At 40.8% G+C, this 18,672-nt stretch overlaps 2 protein-coding genes across 2 annotated transcripts; one reads left to right on the top strand and one right to left on the bottom strand.

Annotated features, from left to right (window-relative positions):
* Nucleotides 1–1,376: 1,376 nt before the first annotated feature.
* Nucleotides 1,377–3,763, bottom strand: LOC105933882 (transcription factor jun-D). The gene has a single exon (XM_012873627.3). It carries the CDS (start codon nt 2,894–2,896, stop codon nt 2,030–2,032), a length of 867 nt encoding a protein of 288 aa, XP_012729081.1. The 5' UTR covers nt 2,897–3,763; the 3' UTR covers nt 1,377–2,029.
* A 7,641-nt stretch (nt 3,764–11,404) lies between these two features.
* On the top strand, nt 11,405–15,423 carry LOC105933883 (pyroglutamyl-peptidase 1). Its single transcript, XM_012873628.3, has 5 exons — nt 11,405–11,667; nt 12,070–12,122; nt 13,523–13,639; nt 14,485–14,717; nt 14,874–15,423. The coding sequence occupies exons 1-5, from the start codon at nt 11,637–11,639 to the stop codon at nt 15,088–15,090; spliced, it is 651 nt and encodes a 216-aa protein (XP_012729082.2). The 5' UTR covers nt 11,405–11,636; the 3' UTR covers nt 15,091–15,423.
* The last annotated feature ends 3,249 nt before the right edge of the window (nt 15,424–18,672 follow it).

The following is an 18,672-nucleotide window of genomic DNA, read 5'->3' as shown; positions in this document are numbered from 1 at the left end:
AGTCTCAGATTGCTTAACCGAACAAGAAAAAGAATTTTAGTTGAAGGGTAAATGACATCACATTTGAAGTGCAGTGTAGCTACCTAGAAGCTTTTTAAGCTGAAGTAAAAGGAGGAACATCAAATTGAATTCTTTTAGATGCTATAATCCTTCAGCTTTGGTAGATAAATTGATGTTCTTATCCTTCATACCACCCATCACTAGCTAAAACCGGTTGTCAGTAACCATTATAAGGTTGTGCAACAAGGTTCTGGAAGTAGCTGATCTTGCAAAAAAAACACTGGCTTCAAGATGTAGAGCCAAAGACGTCAATGTGGATTGTAAAAGTCTACAGAGCCCTGTTAAAATGCCAGATTTGTGAAAAATTTGTGAAACAAACAAAATTAGACCATGATAAATCATTCCCAAACTTTTTCTACCTACTGTTGTATACATCCTGTATAATTAAGCAGAAATCAAATAAATCTGTCAAAGGAAGATAGGAACAATAACCATAGTTGAATAAGGGTACACAGACTTAGCTGAAAGATTCAAATTTTGGTCAGAGTCTATCAGGATCCTTATCCTGTATTTGGAAGATTTGTCCACTGTGCCTTGCCAAAATCCTCCACATCTCTCAGATTATTAGAATATCCTTCCATAGCCCTCTTCAGGTCATTGCACAGATTTTCTTTTGGATTTTCTTTTGGATAAAATTCCATGACATGGTTACCCATCCCCAAAACTGAAGGTTTTGTCTAATGAACACACATATATATACTGTGTATACATATATATATATGTGTGTGTGTGTGTGTGTGTATATGTGTGTGTGTGTGTGTGTGTGTGTGTGTGTGTGTGTGTGTGTGTGTGTGTGTGTACAGAGCGAGCGAGAGAGAGCGATATAGACAGAGAGACATATTGGCAAACACCTGATGGGTTTGAGTCTAAGGTGATTTATATTTGGAACTATTCATTTCTTGCACCTTAAAGAGAATCTCTGTTCACTTGGATGAAGAGTAAGCCCAGACCCTGATGCCACCACCACCATGTTTTTCTGTGGATATGTTGTTCTGTGAGTTCTGCCCAGTATCGTCTCTGTGCCAAACATGATGCCTGGAATTGTGGCTCAAATCTTCCTGGTTAGTTGTTTCAGACCATAACCTACAAAGTTTTGGAGGATTCTGGTGAGACATATGGCAAATTGTGTTTGCACATAGAACACAATGTGCACAATACACAATACCGTACTTAAAATCTCTGGAACTCCCTCAGTGTTAACGTTGTTCTGTTTGCAGCGTATGGTATGGTTTGGGTCAGCCACTCCTCCGCTCCAGAAGTGATGCTAACTACAATCAAACCAACTCTTCTCTTACTGACTCACAGGACGCTGGAGGTTAAATAATGTAGTGAATTTAATAGATGTCAGAAGGACACTAGTCCAACACATGAAGACAGGCTTTCTCAGTTCATACACATTCATACAGTCATAAAAGTATGGCGACTGAAGAGCTGAGCAGCAGTCCCAACAGTGACGAATACAATGGCTACTGTTAACATATTCAACAAGACACATGATAGGGCTTTTTTTTTTTTTTTTACCAAATAAAGAAAGTGGGAATAAGACTATATGTTTCAGTAAATAAAATATAGTTATCATTACTAAGTGTTTGTAAACAAGTAAGATAGTATATTACATTGTAGATGACAGCACTTGGTGAGACCCTGGGCTCTGTTTGCTCTCTGCTTGAGATTGTCCAGCTTCTACACTTTTAAAGGCCATTTTTAGATACAGGCCTGCTACATGGCTTTATCCAAGACCAACGTCAGCTCCGGCTGAATCCGGACAGTCTGTGATCCAAACCTGTTTCAATTCCAGGTGATGGCTCACGTCAGAGCGTCGCTGCGCAAGTTTGCTTTGTCGAGATCAGCGCGCATGCGCAATAAAACGGCCTCGCCTCCAGTCTCTGGTAAGATCGTAATTACAGAAGATTTATTGTTGGTTATATGACAGGACAGGACGATCCGGTTAGTATCCTGCCGGAGAACCTCAGTAGGCCTGGACCTGGTTGGGTAGAAGCTGGCATCCGCTGCTGACATGGCTCAGCACCTTCTGCTTGAGCTGGGCCACTTGCTCCCTCAGCACGCTGGCTGTGGAGGCAAGCTCGGTGTTCTGCGTCTTCAGGGTTTTGACCTTCTCCTCCAGCCTAAAGATCCTCTCCAGCTTCCTCTTGCGACACTTTGAGGCGGCTATCCTGTTCCGCAGCTTTTTCCGCTCCGCCTTGATGCGCTCCTGGTTGTCCATGTCGATGGGGGACAGCGGAGGGCTGTCCCCGCAGCTCTGCATGTCCGGCACCGTCTGTGGTTCGTCCTTCAGCGCGCTGGCGGACTGCTGGAGCCGCGCCAGCGCCGCCGCTTGCTGCTGCGCGCTGGTCGGCGGCGGGAAGGGAAGGGTGTCCGTGGAGTAGTTGATGGCGGTGGCGCCCAGCGGAGCCGCGGCATAGCCGTTCAGGGTGGTGTAGACGGGGAGGTCCGGTGCCTGGAGCGCGGCGGATCCGGCGCTGCTGGGGGGTCCGAGGAGCTCCAGTCTGTCCACGGAGACGCAGCCCGCGTCGCTCAGCTGGTTCTGCTTGTGAAGGTCCTCAAGCGCCTTGACGAAGCCTTCCGCAAATTCCTGCTCCTCGATTGCCGACTTCGGAAACATGAACTGGGAGTTGGGGTGAGACTGGATAATCAGGCGCTCGAGGTCCGGAGAGGCTAGTTTTAGGAGTCCTAAATCCTGCGAGTTTATAATTCCGCCCGTGTCCCGGAGAGAGTTCGGTTTCAGCTCTGAGTTCTGGTCCTCCTGGCTCAGGCTGATCTCCTTCTTCATCATCGTGCTCTTGATGCTGTTCACCGGGTAAAGGGTCGTTTCCATTCTACACCCTCACATGAGGGGCTGTGGGTCGCTTCATCCAAACAGGAGGAAAAAGACGCCCCTGACAGTTCCTCCGGGTGCTCCGTGTGCGCAGTCTCAGTCAGCCCAGAACTTCAGGTGTTGCGCCTAGGGGGTTCTGCTGTGTCTCTTCTGCGCGCCTATGACATTGTCTTTTCCCGATGGCACGTCTGTTATGCGCAGCGCCAGACCTCGCTTGCGTTCTACCCCCAAAAATTCCATTATGTCACTCCAGAGCGCAGAGATTGGCCCAAAATGATCTTGGTTTCCGGTTCAATTTGAATAAGGGGCCGAGCCGGTTTTTATTGCCATGGAGACCTTGGGTAAACTACAAACAGTGCAATGCATTGTGGTTTGATGTCATATCATAAAAAAACGCAGGGTGGCCAGAAGAGAACTGGGTGGGGAAGGTGTAAGAGGCAAAGGCCTAGGAAAGAAAGAACAAGGGAACGGCTCCAAAATGTTCCTTTAACCTAACTTAAGACGCAGTAGAACAGAACAGAAAAGAGCACGCCCATTCCAACATTATTATTTAGCCACTCATTTGGTTTCAGTGTGTTTTATAAAATAAAGAAAGCAGGACTTAATGTGCCAGACTTAGCTTACAACTCCTTTCTTGTTGCTCCTTCAGGATACACTGAGTGCTGAAATTCAGCATTTATACAAATGAGCCCAAAAAGAGAAAAGAAAGGAGGAGTTTCTAAAACTTAAAGTTGGCATGAAGTTAAAAGGGGAAGGAAACTTTGAGTGTCTGACGAGGAAAGCTCGTCAGACAGTCAGTGGAAAGGCTACTGCACTGCCATGTGCCACAAACACCCAGTGTTTTCTTGGTTTTCATGGCTTGCGTCTGGTGGATATTCTGAGCTAAGGCGCTATTTTTGTTTCATAATTGTTTTGCAATTTAAGAAGATGTTTGATGCGTCTTTGAAAAAAATTACCCCTGACATTAATTTAAAATATAAATCTGCTCCAACTCAAAAGACAGCCTTTAGTTAAATACAATAGGACATAAACAATGAAAACTACAACCATTAGAATAGGAAATTACGGTAAGTAAGTGGCTATGGGGTTGATTTTGAGAAGCAAATGTTGCCTTTTCCAAAAAATCAAGATAATCAAGATAATAATAACACATATAATTCGTCGGAGAGGACTGACAGGGAACACCTCGATAAAAAATGACCTGGTATGGAAATGATTCCCTAAAGTTTTCGAAGAATTTTCTTTAAATAAATATTCAGTAGGTCAACATACAGTAATTGCATACATTACCCTCTAAATATACACCCCTCCTTTAATATACACCCAAGATATAAACCCCTCTTTCCACATTTTGTCATGGTACAACCACACACTTCATTGTATTTTATGAGGCTATCATCTGACAGACCAACACAAAGTGTTGCATAACTGGTAAGTAGAAGGAAAACGTATTTTTTTTACAAATAGAAGTCTGTTAAGTGTGGCGTGCATTTGTATTCATGCCACCTGAATTAATACTTTGTAGCAATGACTTATTGCTGTTACAGCCAGAAGTTCCTTATGTCTCAACAACGTTTGCACATCTACAGAGGGAAATATTTACCCCATCTTTGCAAAATAAACCAAACTCTGTCAGATTGGTTGGGGAGTGTCTGTGAACCTCAATTTTCAAATACTGCCACATATTTTTGATTGGACTGGATTATGCTGCCAGCACCATATTTCACTGTGTGGAGTGCATGTTTAAAGTGATTTTCATGTGTTCTTCACACAAAGCATCTTGCATGTTGGCCAAAAACACATTTATTTTCCCATCTGATCAGAGGAGTCCCCTACATGACTTGTGGCAAGCTGCAAACAACATTTTTTCAACAACAGTTTTCATCTTGCTACTCTTCAATAACCGAGATGGTGTTTTCAGAGCAAGTTGTCCTCCATAGATTTTTTGTGTTTGGTCGTTAAAGTTTTTTTGGTGTCATCTGAGATCTTTTAAAAAAAGATTCAAATTTTACTGAGCTTATATATAGACATGAACTCTAACAATTAGACGGCTTCAAAACCATATGGCCTTCCACTTTGTGCTGGTCTGAAGTTTGAAGATTGTAGTTGGCAAAATATGAAAGAAGTCAAGAGGTGTTGATGCTTTGGCAAGGCAATTTAACACAAAACCACATACGAACTGGGAAGCAAGGTAGGGGGAAAGCTACTCATTTCAGCTGGTTTTGTCACTACAGGACCTGGTAACCTTGCATCTGTTGAATTGACAATGAACTATTCTGTAAACCAAAAAGAGTGTGGAGTCAAGTGTGTATTCATCATTCTGAGCATTAAACTTGGCTTAAACAGTTAAGCTTGGCTTAAACTGAGTTTTAGTGCTGCACAAAAACAGGTGAGTCCATCTCTAAGAATGAAGCTGAAAAAGAAAAGCATCTAAATGTTTCAAAGGCTCGGTCAAAGTCTGGACCTTGACTTGACTGAAAGGCTGTGAACCAGGCTTATGAAAGCTGTGCATAAAACAAAAGCCAACATACGTCACTGAAATAAAGGAATGTTTTAAAAACACAGTGGAGTATCTTAAGGTCTAACATCAATAATAGACTCTTAAGATCACACATAAGGTCATTATTACCCTTTTATTGTTGCTAACAATAGTTAGCAACAATAATGGTTCTAAAAGGGGTTCAATTATGGGATGGGCGGGTATGAGATTCCCACCTTAAGGAAAAATATATCATGAAGTTGAAGCTGGACCAAATTGCAGTCAGGAGTTTGGGAGCCACATGTTAAGTTGAAACATAATTTAATAAGATAACTTAGCAAACTTACTGGGAGGACACAACTAAGGTGAGCAGGACATGGCACAAGGGCAGCGTAACAGAAGAATCCAGCATACAAACAATGAAAACCAGGGAGCTTAAATACAGAGGAGGTGTGATCAGTGACGTGTAAACCTGGTGAGCCTAATCAGGACAATACTAAATAGCTGAGAGTACTAGGGTGGGAACCAGGGGTGGGGACCAAGGAACACAGTGAACACAGATGGAGCTGAACTAGACACACAAGGATCTACAGATCAGAAAGGGGAAAAAGACAATAATAAAACCAGAAATTATCAGAAGACAAACCAAATGAAAACCCAAACACCTATGGGTGTTACCACAATACCACAATTTGTTTTTCTCATTTAAAACAGAAAAAACAGTAATTATTTATTGTTTGCTAAAATCATATAATATATCAATTAATGTAACTATAACAATCTAACCATTTGTTAATGTGTATCTTAGTTTTAATGCATAGAACCAAGCAAAATAAAATAAAATACACAGCTGCTAAAGTTTCTCCATTTGATGTGTAGCCCTCCTTTAGTTTCCACACCTTGGTGATTTGTGCTTTTTGCAGCCAGGAATATTACTGCACAGCTGAACTTGTCTCTATTGTAAGCAATGGACGAGTGTAGGGCCTTCTTTTGGCTAGTTGATCATCAATTTACAGCAACATGTGTGGGAGGGGCAATGCTGATTTACTCTATGCTCCAGTCAGAGAAAACTGCATCACTCCATCTCATTAAAAGGATTTTAAACAGCAGAAATGGAAACAAAGCTTAAATCCTTGATACCATTAACCAGCACCATTCTAGTTTAAATTTGTCACTCGGCACACACATTAAGCAATAGTTATTGAGTTTATTCGATTTTTAAAATGTTGTCAAGACCAGACAAAATGAAAAGACTCAATGTTAACCAGGACGGGTCTGACTCCAGTGGAAACTGCAGGAGAACATTATTATTCCATCCATACACGGTGAAGACGTCAGCAGACTGTCTACATCAGCACCAAGGAGTAGAGAGGGCATCATTAGTTTCCATGGAAGCAGTGACACCATTAGTGACGCAGTAAAGATAGACTCGGGGAGGTGAATGGGTTGAGGCAAACCCAGGAGGGGCCGGTAGCGGCTTTTTTGCAGGTTCAAATAAGCGGCCAGTGGAGCTGTGGTGGGTGTCTGAGATGTGTGATGCAGAGAGCGAATCCACCCTGCAGTCTAATCATGGTTAGCATGATTGATTCTCAGAAGTTCCATGCAGAGTATATTTCTGTATTTTTCCCAGTGCCTGTAACACGTGTCTAGAATGTGTGAGTCATTTTGCAGCCCAAGGGTGTGGACCTCCATGTGCTCAGAGAATACAAGGTGAGCTATTCCTCTGAGATTATATTAGGTTACCTGTGATTTCATAACAGCAACGTGCAAAGAATAGGTGTCCTTTACACTCAGTTAGTTACCTGTGTCTGAGCTTGTAAATAATGTTTCCTGTTCTCAGCTAGAGATCTGTCCTTAGATTTTAACTCTCCCTGTCAAGACAGAGAAACTCGCTAGCTGTGCATGTGGAGTAACGCCCTCGGTTATATCGACGCCCTTTTAGTGCACACAGTGAAACAACTCAATAGCTCACCGGGAACAGCTGTCATGGTTTTACATGTTCGCTTGTGGGTTGCCATGACAACATCATGTTCGCAGAAAGTTTGTTTAGTACTAATATATCTGTAGACCCATGAGATTTTTCCATTAAATGCTAATAGGATATCAACATTTTTTTTTATCTTGTTAGATCTGTTGCACCTGAAATATTGCAAATGTTGCATTTTTTTGCTCTTTACTGTGGTCCTTTTCCACATTGGCCTGTCAACCACAGTTATCAAACCTCTTAAAGAACCCTAATCTAGATGTCACAATAAAGCATAATTAATGCGCTATATCTAACCTTTCAAACTGTTTCGGAAAATATCAAGAAAAAGGCAGTTTATCAACAAATGTCCTCATTTTTGATAAAATGCAATACCTTCAATACTTTCCAGTCTAGTCAGCTATATTTATCCATAAATCCTGATGAATCCAATCAGTTACTTCGACTGCAGTCATGTCTTGATGATGTCAAAAGCTGGATGACTTTAAATTTCCTGCACCTAAATTCTGACAAGACAGAAGATGTAATCTTTGGACCAGAGTCCACAAAAAATAAACTTCTTAATCAATCACTTAATCTGGATGGCATTAACTTGGCCTCTGGTAATAAAGCAAAAAATCTTGGTGTTGTTTTCGACCAAGACATGTCATTTAAATCCCATATTAAACAGGTTTCCAGAGTTTCCTTTTTTCACCTCAGGAATATCGCCAAAATTAGAAACATTCTGTCCAGGAGTGATGCTGAAAAACTGGTCCATGCATTTGTTACTTCAAGGCTGGACTATTGTAATTCTTTACTATCAGGAAGTCCACAAAATGCAGTTCAAAGCCTTCAGCTGATCCAAAATGCTGCAGCAAGAGTTCTGATGAAAATCAACAAGAGGGATCATATTTCTCCAATTTTAGCTTCCCTTCATTGGCTTCCTGTTAAATCAAGAATAGAATTTAAAACTCTTCTTCTAACGTATAAAGCCCTTAATAATCAAGCTCCATCATATATCAGAGCTCTGATTACCCCGTATGTTCCTAACAGAGCACTTCGCTCTCAGACTGCAGGTCTGCTGGTGGTTCCTAGAGTCTCTAAAAGTAGAATGGGAGGCAGATCCTTTAGCTATCAGGCTCCTCTCCTGTGGAACCAACTCCCAGTTTTGGTCCGTGAGGCAGACACCCTATCTACTTTTAAGACTAATCTTAAAACTTTCCTATTTGACAAAGCTTATAACTAGAGTGGCTTATGTTACCCTGAGCTATCTGTATAGTTTTACTGCTATAGGCTTAGGCTACTGGGGGATATCAGGGCCTTTTTTTCTCACTCTACTGATTTCTACTCTTCTCCAGTTCTCCATTGCATTACATTGAAATGACTGCTGTCATTTCAGCTTTTAACTTTTTGCTCTCTCTCTCTTTTTTCATATTAGGCACACCTGGTCTGGCGTTCTGTTAACTGTGACATCATCCAGAGAAGACAGCTCACCCGCTACTACCATCTAATGTAGAACAGATTACTGGATCAATGTGTGCTTCTGTGCTTTTTTGTCTCTCTTGTTGTGTCTCTGCTCTGTCTTCTGTAACCCCCAGTGGGTCGAAGCAGATGACCGTTCATACTGAGCCCGGTTCTGATGGAGGTTTTTCCTTCCCGCTAATGGGTGGTTTTTCTTCCCACTGTCGCTTCATGCTTGCTCAGTATGAGGGATTGCAGCAAAGCCATATACAATGCAGATGACTCTTCCTGTGGCTCTACGCTTCTCCAGGAGTGAATGCTGCTTGTCGGGACTTTGATGCAATCAACTGGTTCCCTTATATAGGACATTTTTTACCAATCTGTATAATATTATTGATTTTGACTTTGTAAAGTGCCTCGGGATGACATGTTTCATGAATTGGTGCTATATAAATAAAATTGAATTGAATTGAATTGAAATAGTCAGATTTTTGACAACACAACAGGACCTAGACTGTAGGGTTAAACATTTGAAATGACATAACGTCTATGGTGGTTTTACTGGATCTCAGTGGTGCTTTTTAAACAGTTTATCACAACAAACTGATAGATAGACTACCTGGGATTGTCTGTTAGGGTGCTTAATTGGTTTAGATGCGACTTGGCAGACCAGGGACTGTATGTCATTTGCAGTTATAAATCTGACTTGCAAAAGGTCACGTGATGCTCATCAAGACTGCGTTCTTGGGCAGTACTGAAACATCTATTACCATATTTTTGCTGAAGACATATAGCTTTATATTTTTTTGCCACCACATGACCACAGTGCATTACACTTAGACCTATTTCTAAGCTGCCATTTGTTTAAAATTTTTTAGAGAAGATTGTTTTCTGTCAATTACAATGTTTGTTGGATGAAAATGTACATTCTTGAAACCTTTCAGTCTGGTTCCAAAGTTTGTCATAGTACAGAATCAGCATTACTAAGAGTTGTTAATGATATTTTGTTGCCATGTGATTCTGGTACCTTTTCTGGTACCTGGTACCTATAATCATTTAGTAGGTATTCAGCAGAATGCTCTAGACTGGTTTAGATCCTGCCTGGCCGATCAATCTTTTTGTGTCAGCATTTCAAACGCCCAGCTGCTCGCCTCTTACAATATTCTTATTCTCCGTTGTTAAAACAAATATTAGAATATATCCAGCCTCCAATACCCACACATATCTGCTCTTACCCCTCCCTCCCTCCCTTCTGCACGCCCATCCCATCCATCCACAACCAACCCCTCCCTCCACACCCTGCCAAATATTATCATACCTGAACCCATCCATCCCTTTATATATTGTTTTTCTGGGTTTTTTTGCAGCACTAGTGACTTCTGTCAGCTTACAAAGCAGGCTGACAGGAATGGGGTTTTGAGAGAGGGGTAGACATGCATTAAAGGACCACAAGCTGGAATCGAACCCGGGTCAGCCGCGTCAAGGACTAAGGCCTCCGTAAATGGGTCGTGCTCACTTCCCCTGCACCATCAGAGCACGCCTAACCCATGTAGTACACTGCAACCTGGAGGTGCCAGGGTGTGAAGTGCCTCCTTTAAATTTAAAGAAACAGCACCAAAATGAGTTGTTCTCAGATGTACCTCCAACCAAGGGTAAAAGAGGAGCTGCAGGGCAACAATAACGAGGAATTCAGACCAAAACATTGCAGTTCCACTTTATATAGACCACAACTGAATAGTTTAAATGTGAAGAGGAAGGCATTAAAAAGCATCTACTGCACTCGCCCCTACTGTAAAACATTTAACATTTGTTATTTGTTCATAAGACCCTCATTGGTTTACGACTTATAGTAAAGACACTTCGCAGATATTGTCAGCTATTAAATCTTCAACAATGAGTAAACATATCTGAGACCTGATGAGTCTTTGTTAGGATCAGATCCGTTCAGTTATTGTTGCCAGGATTAGAATTAAACAAGTTGAGGCAACATTTAGTTTCTATGCTCCTCAGCTCTGAAACCCGAGATGTGCAGAAGCTCCTAGGACAGAAAATATTACTGTTTAAGCGTGTTTTTTTATTCTTTAAGTATTAAGTATTAAGTAGTGTTTATATTTCAAATTGTTTCTTTATATTCCTGACTTTACTCGTTGAGTTACCTTGATGATGATTGGTGCTGTACAAATAACCTCACCTTCATTTAAAGCTACTATTTTTACTTTGCTGTCTTTGGTCAGAGTGAATTGTCTCAAAATAATTGAAATATAAAACTTGTTTAATTCCCACCTCCTTTATCTCCCACTGTGTTCAGTTATTTTTGATTTATTGAATGAACTGCAGACTATTCCCAGTCACCAGAAGGTAGAGCAGTCTGCTCATATTTAGTGTGCTATTGTGGTGCGCCTAAACATGTTACCACGTTGTTTTTAGTTATTTGTATACGTTTTTATGTTTTCTAAATGTTTTTAATATGTAGAAACATTTTATTTAAATGTTTACATGTTGTTCAGCCACCATTCAGTGCTTTCCTGGGTGTAGCGGGCCAGGGGACCTGTGTTGGCGAGGCGGAACCTTTGTTGTGAGGCTGGCGTTGCGTCAGGTTGCTTTTGCTGCGGACATTCTGTTTTCTACAGACAGCGCAGCGCCTCCTCTCGTCACTGCTCTCGCCTGTTTCTACTGTTTGTCAGATTGTAAACACCACTGTTACGCCAGCCCAGCTTGGGGCTAGCATTATTTCCTTTTCACAGAGAGCAAGAAGAAGACAGCAGCTAGCATAAACGGTCCTCTGATTCCTGGTTGGGCTCTTTGTTATTCAGTTCTCCTCAAAACATACGAGGATAATGGCCAATAAGAAAAAAGTAGTGGTGACAGGTGAGATGTTCCGCTTGCTTTACAGCTGCAACACAGTCAAATGTGTCCAGATCTGTGCGTTTCATTTCTCTATGCTGTGGAATTAACATGCTTGTGAAAGCTTTGGTATAAATGATTTAACTGTTGTCAGGGCAACATAATCACATGATAGCAAAGCTTTTAATTATGCATAAACATTATTTTGCTGCTGTTTTCTGTCTTAAACATGAAACTATGAGAAGGAAATGAGCTGCCGTGTGCCCCTGCTACAATTAATGCTTAACTTGATGTAAACTTTAGACTCTGCCAGGACTATTTACACCTCCCTCTCTCTCCCACGTCTGCACGGATGGGCCCAGTACCTCCTGTATGTTCCTGATGTTCTTGCTGCTGTGACTGACGGTTCTCCTTTCTTTACTGCAGGATTTGAGCCCTTCGGTAGCCATGCTGTAAACTCAAGCTGGGTGGCGGTACAGGTAAGCAGTCATTAGGTTGTGTTTATTGAACAGACATGATGACATATATGTACACCCAGCTTAACTGGATTCAATCACATTTTATTCACCCCTGAAGTGACAACGTGTAGTGAATAAATTACGTTAAACATGGAGGTCTGGTAAACAAAAAGCTTATTTTACCAGGTAACTTCCGATGATCATTTAAAAACCATGTTTAAACTTCCTTCTCATTTCTTTTCTGACTTTTTGTTTGCTCCTGCTTGCATGTGGGCATTTGTCTGTATGGCGTAGTTATGAATCTTTTATACATTTAAAAGCAGTTTTTTGGGCAAATTCACAGACAAATGTTCTGGCAGTCACACAAATGTTTAGTAACCAGTGTTCTTCGGTCATCCATCATTATCATTCTAGTCTCTTTGAGGTTTTTCAAGAATAGAAGTGGCTTCTTTGCTCCTTTTCTTAAAATAAGACCATTATCCATATATCCTCATCTTACACTGCATGAATATGCATTCACACATCAGCTGGCAAGCTCTGACAACATGATTGTTTGGGAAAACTGTAGGTTCAGGTGCAATATTCAAAACAGCAGCTTTTTTTTTTATACATATGAAGCTATTTTGATGGTTACACAATTCTATACAGGTAAGTGTTAAAATGGTAAAAAGAATGAACTCAAACACATCTGCCTCTTTTTGATAGCATTAAGTCTCAAATTAAATTGACAGAATCATTCCAGATGGTCTCTTTATTTCAGGGCAGAACTTTTTCTGTGAATTCATGTACAACTGATCACGCTTAATAATAATATAAAAAAAATTATGAATTCTCACAGCAAAACAAGGAGGCTGCAAAACTTGCAAGACAACATTTGTGTCCCTGGAGAAATGGCCATGACAGTGCATGCAGAAATCACTTAGAGACAGAGCATTGCAGTCAGCAAAGGAAAAAAAATTGCCTTTGTAGTCCCACAGAGAAGAAATCAGTGTCTACGTTTAACTCATCCCTTAAGGAGCAGCGTGCTGCCAACACTGAGCGGCGCACTGGGAGCAATCTGTGGTCAAGGGTCTTGTGCAGGGCCCCTGAGTAACAAACTTGAGTTTCAAACCAACAACCTTTGGCCCTCCAGTACGTAAATGCCCAGCTCTAACCACTAGACCACAACTCCCACTGCTAAAGAAAATGCTTTCATAAATACTGTATTTCAGAAAAGCAGAAAGCTCAGGAGAATATCTCTGAATGATTCAAAGTTAACACTGTAATGGCTGCCACTTTTGCAATTTCGCAATATTGGGGGGGGGGGGGGGGGGTTATTAAAAATCAGTTAGTTAGCTTTTCATGTATAGGCCTGTGGTATGTGGGGCAGAGATGTTTTCAGAGAGCAGTAAAACTATGATGTCTTGTTTGTGTTCTCACAGGAACTGGAGCGATTAGGACTTGGGGAGGAAGTAGATCTTCATGTGTGTGAATTACCTGTCGATTATCTGGCTGTTCAGAACATTTTGCCATCTCTGTGGAAAGAACATCAGCCCCAGGTATTTAACAAAATGTAGGTCCAGCCAGAATCATTGTATTTATTGTGGGCTTTTAATGGAAGATTTTAACCATTCCTTTTCAGGGTAATTTTCAATAGTAAAAACTGGGTGCACCTGTTTGAATGTAATGCAGACTTTCTTAAATCAGTACATATACATGCAGGGTTATAAAAACAGCCCATGTAATGTTCAAAAAAATAAAATCTCAGTAAGTTGGAAATAAATCAGTTACTTTTTGTTGCCATCAACAAGCTAGAGTATAATAGAATAGAAAATGAATACCTTTATTGTTCTGCAATGGGAAAATTCAGACATGACAGTGGTAAAAACACAGAGTCAGGAGACAGTAGAATTACACAATAGATTAAATAAAATTAATAAAAAGCTAATTTTTAAGTTAAGCTTATCATGAGCTTATCAGAAAGGGGCAAAATAACGCAATAAGACATCTTCAGGAAAAAATGTTATGTTGACGTTAAAATAAAAGTGGCAGCAGCTGACTTACAGAACCATGTGAAAAAACTGTGCAGTATGCATGATTGTACTAACACTCCCAGGGAGGCTAAAGAGTGTGCTAATGGACATTAGCATCTGAGAAATGATTCTTGATCAGATCAAGAATCCGTGCAACCATTAGCATGTTGTAAACACTTACTGAGTTTGTAGTGAGCAGTAGAGATTATAAAGTCTAATAGCAGCTGGGAGGAAGGACCTGCAGAAACGCTCCTTAGAGCATGTAGGATGCAGCAGTACCAGAGCTGCACATGCTTCTTTAGTCCGTATCATGGTGATGAGATGTCCAATAAACAAACAGCTAAATGTAAACATTGTTGTCCTGTGAGCAGCTGGCTGTCCATGTGGGTGTTTCTGGGATAGCGACCTCTGTCACTTTGGAGCAATATGGCCACAACCAGGGCTACCAGCGTCTGGACAACCGCAGCTTCTGCCCGGCCTCCCGCTGCTGCATGGAGGACGGACCCGACGAAATAAGATCAGTCATAGACATGGACATGGTGTGCAAAAGGGTCAGCGGGTCAAACATTGGAATAACTGTGTCTGTGTCTAAGGATGCTGGAAGGCAAGTGGTTCATGTTACATATGTGTGAAAACCTCTAAACAGCCGTTTGGTAATTGTTTCATTGGCTCGTTTGATTTTAACTGCTTGGTTAAAAAAAGAAAATAGAAGCCCACTCTGACCTCATATCATCTAACCGCCATGTTTTGGACTTGATAGGTATCTTTGTGATTACACCTACTACACCTCACTTCACCAAGGCCAGGGTCGCTCCGCCTTTGTCCATGTGCCTCCCTTAGGAGCACCCTACAGCAGCGGTGAGCTGGGCAGAGGCCTTCAGGCTGTTATAAAGGAAATGCTGAGCTTGCTGGAGGCTGGTTACACTGAAGAGGAGCTAAAAGACAACAAACACTGCCGTCACAGGGAGCAACACTAAACTGAACCATTATTGACACACTTACATTTGTATGGATGAAAGAAAAAGCCAATATCCTGGTGTTCCACTTTATTTGGCTTCATGTCCGAGACAAATAACTGCAACTTGATTTTGTTGTGTGATTGTAAATAATGAAGACATCCACTCTAAGGGAATTCAAGCATAAGTTTTACTTTTGCTAATTTTTTAGGTGTAAAACAATTCTATAAATGACAGACATATAATGATGTATTGATCTCAGGGAAAACTGCACATGGAGCCAGCATTGATGTATTTGTTGTTATGTAGCTTTGCAAAGCAAAGCCGATAAGTCACTGAACAAATAAAGCACTTTCAATTCAATTCAATTCAATTCAATTTTATTTATATAGCGCCAAATCATGAAACATGTCATCTCAAGGCACTTTACAAAGTCAAGTTCAATCATATTATACAGATTGGGTCAGATTATACAGATTGGTCAAAAATGTCCTATATAAGGAAACCAGTTGATTGCATCAAAGTCCCGACAAGCAGCATTCACTCCTGGGGAACCGTAGAGCCACAGGAAGAGTCATCTGCATTGTACATGGCTTTGCTGCAATCCCTCATACTGAGCAAGCATGAAGCGACAGTGGGAAGAAAAACCACCCATTAGCGGGAAGGAAAAACCTCCAGCAGAACCGGGCTCAGTATGAACGGTCATCTGCCTCGACCGACTGGGGTTACAGAAGACAGAGCAGAGACACAACAAGAGAGACAAAAAAGCACAGAAGCACATATTGATCTAGTAATCTGTTCTACATTAGATGGTAGTAGCGGGTGAGCCGTCTTCTCTGGATGATGTCACAGTTAACAGAACGCCAGACCAGGTGTACCTACTATGAAGAGAAAAGAGAGAGAACAGAAAGTTAAAGCAGAAATGACAACACATAATGCATAATTGAAGAACAGTAGAACTCAATATAGTGAGAAAATTAGATTTTGAGTGTGTCTGACTTGTTTGTATATATCTTTCTTGGTAATATTCTGTGCTTGTTGGTTAGTCACTAACTTATGGAACATTGATTCATTTCCAACAAAAACATCCTGCCTGCATATCTCTTTTCATGGGCCCTTTGGTGGCATTGATCTCAACTCTTTCACTGTTGACTGTGTTTGGAGACAGTGACACTCCAGACAAGTCAGCAGACCCACAGGCCCAGATAGTTTGAGTCCCACTTTCCATAAACTGTGTGACCTGCACTACTGTGGAATATTTCAACATAATTCTCAACCAGTTTCATGCCTTGAATATGTGTCAAAGAAACAATGTCACATCATGAAGACACCATAGACGCTCTTTCTCAATTACCTCTAAATAATGGTCTGACTCCATCTGGACCTGAAGCAGTTCACCTACCAGTCCAGACACAAAGCTTCTTTCTATTCCATTTAATGCGTATAAATCAATCACTCTCAGAATTAAGTAAGAATCAATCTGAAGGATGGAGAGGAGTCGCCGAGAGGGGCTGATCAACTAATCAGAGGCAGACTTGGGATAAGGCGAGACAGATGTAAAGACTTCACCGATTGATAGGAATAGCTGTTGCTGTCTTTTTTCTTACTTCAGATGTAACTAATGACTGGGACTCTCCTTTCCCTTCATCCCCGACCCCACAGCCTACAGCAGGTGCACAGAGAGCTGCCACCTTCAGAGGTTTTCTGATGACTCGGCTGTTTCTGAGTGTGTCTGACAGGGCAATGACGCCAAGTGGAAAACTCAGTCGCTTGTTGTGAGTAGTATGATCCACGGGCCTGATGGATACTGATGGTATCTGAAGGTAATGTATGACAGCAGTTCCAATAAATAGGTGCATAAGGCTTAATTCCAGAAGGATGCTGGTCAGACAGTAGCACATTGAGCAACAGGCTGATTCCACCACAGGAAATCCCTCCAGTCTGTGCCCTTTAGAATGTACTCTGTGACAACCCACAGTTGAATAAAATATGTTTTTAATATTTACTTGATAAATAAACTGGTGCATTAATAGTTGCTTTCCTATTTCAATTTTGACTCTTTTGTGTTTGATTTTTCATTTTAAAGCTTTAAATCTTACCTCAGTGTAAGCCAGCAGTTTTCCTGTGGGGAGGAATAACGCATATCTGAATCTAAACGGCTGCCATAGACTGGCCTGTCCAGGGTGTACCCCGCCTCTCGCCCACTGACAGCTGGAGATAGGCACCAGCAACCCCACAAGGGATGGACGTGTTAGAAAATGGATGGATGAATCTAAACAGATGTTAGGCTATTATAGAACATATAAAATAAATAAAACTACAAACCAGACTGTTCTGTTTTAAACCTTCAAATTTACTAGCTTCTCAGCTATGTAAAGATATTATGGTCAGTTCTTGTTTTGCTATTTCGTTTATCAATAATTATCTTCCCCCAAAAAAGTTTCATATACACCATGGTATGAGGAAAGAAAGTTTCTTTTTATTTTTGCTTATTTCTTGGTGTAATTGGGATGACTTTCTTATGTTTTTTGTTCTCACTGTACATTGTAGCACATTTCAAAATGTATTTTCATAATAAAAAGATTTTAAAAAGTGGCCTCCATAAGGAAAATTATTAAAATCTTTGGAGTATGTTCATTTATACTTTTCTTGGTTTGTATCCCCTCTTTACTTCCATGTTTTATTCTTTTATCCAATTCTACCTCCACAGATTTTTACTTGTAGTCTTTACAGCTGCATCAAACCACCCGAGCCATGTGAGTACACTGCTTGGATTTCAGCGCTTTCAGAAAAACAACAAAACACATGCAAGCAGTTAGTGAAGACAGCCTGGGCAAACTGCAATGGCAACATTTTGCTGTTAAAGATCATTTTGAGCTAAACTGTTATTTACACCCATGCACTCTGATCAACGAGCTCCATCGGGATGATTCCTGCAGATCTGCTGCATCATTTCTGCTGAAAATGACTAAGAGGCAGACAGAGATTAAAACAGTTCATGCAGTATAGCAGGTGTCTGCAACCTATAAGAATATGGATTTTTAGACCCCCAACAATGGTTCTTAAAAACTTTGATTTAATTTTTTTTCTTTACAGAAAATAGCTATGTTTTTTTCATAAAGGAAATTATGAAAACTACTCCAAAAGGAAGCATATTCCTTCCCTGATGTGTTGTTCCTAGGGTCAAAAATATAAATAAAATGCAATTGCGGTTTCATTTCAACATAAAAATAAACAAAAAAAATTATTATACTATAGACCTATCTATAAAACTTGACTCGTCTTTTAAGTTTAGGTTTTAGTGGGTTTTGCCACTTCAAACAAAATTTATTTAGCAGGACCAAGACTCACATCCGATCTGACGGTCCCTGTCCCTGGATTCTCTATTGGTGTCTTAAAAACAAATCAAAAACTTGTTTGTCTTTTTTTCTTTTAAAAAACTTTTTAATACTGCAGTGGAAATCCATCTTTCTAAAGCCAGCTCTCTTTTTATTCTCCGTGTACCAGCACAACTCTGTTGCATTTTAAAGAGTCTTGATATGGTTTTTATGCTGCGCGCCCACAGTGACCAGTCCGTCTCCGCCAGTTGCCAAAAACCTTCTC

The sequence above is a fragment of the Fundulus heteroclitus genome, chromosome 6 (genome assembly GCF_011125445.2).
Source record: "Fundulus heteroclitus isolate FHET01 chromosome 6, MU-UCD_Fhet_4.1, whole genome shotgun sequence".
In the NCBI taxonomy this organism is placed as follows: Eukaryota; Metazoa; Chordata; class Actinopteri; order Cyprinodontiformes; family Fundulidae; genus Fundulus; species Fundulus heteroclitus.
This window is presented reverse-complemented; position numbering and strand designations above follow the sequence as displayed.

What these genes read in the sequence shown, in the direction of transcription:
- LOC105933882 (XM_012873627.3), bottom strand. Translation starts at nt 2,896, where the DNA reads ATGGAAACGACCCTTTACCCGGTGAACAGCATCAAGAGCACGATGATG.
- LOC105933883 (XM_012873628.3), top strand. Translation starts at nt 11,637, where the DNA reads ATGGCCAATAAGAAAAAAGTAGTGGTGACAG. An exon ending in GAAAAAAGTAGTGGTGACAG is followed by an intron (nt 11,668 to 12,069) that starts GTGAGATGTTCC and finishes TCTTTACTGCAG; the next exon opens with GATTTGAGCCCTTCGGTAGC. An exon ending in GGAAAGAACATCAGCCCCAG is followed by an intron (nt 13,640 to 14,484) that starts GTATTTAACAAA and finishes TCCTGTGAGCAG; the next exon opens with CTGGCTGTCCATGTGGGTGT.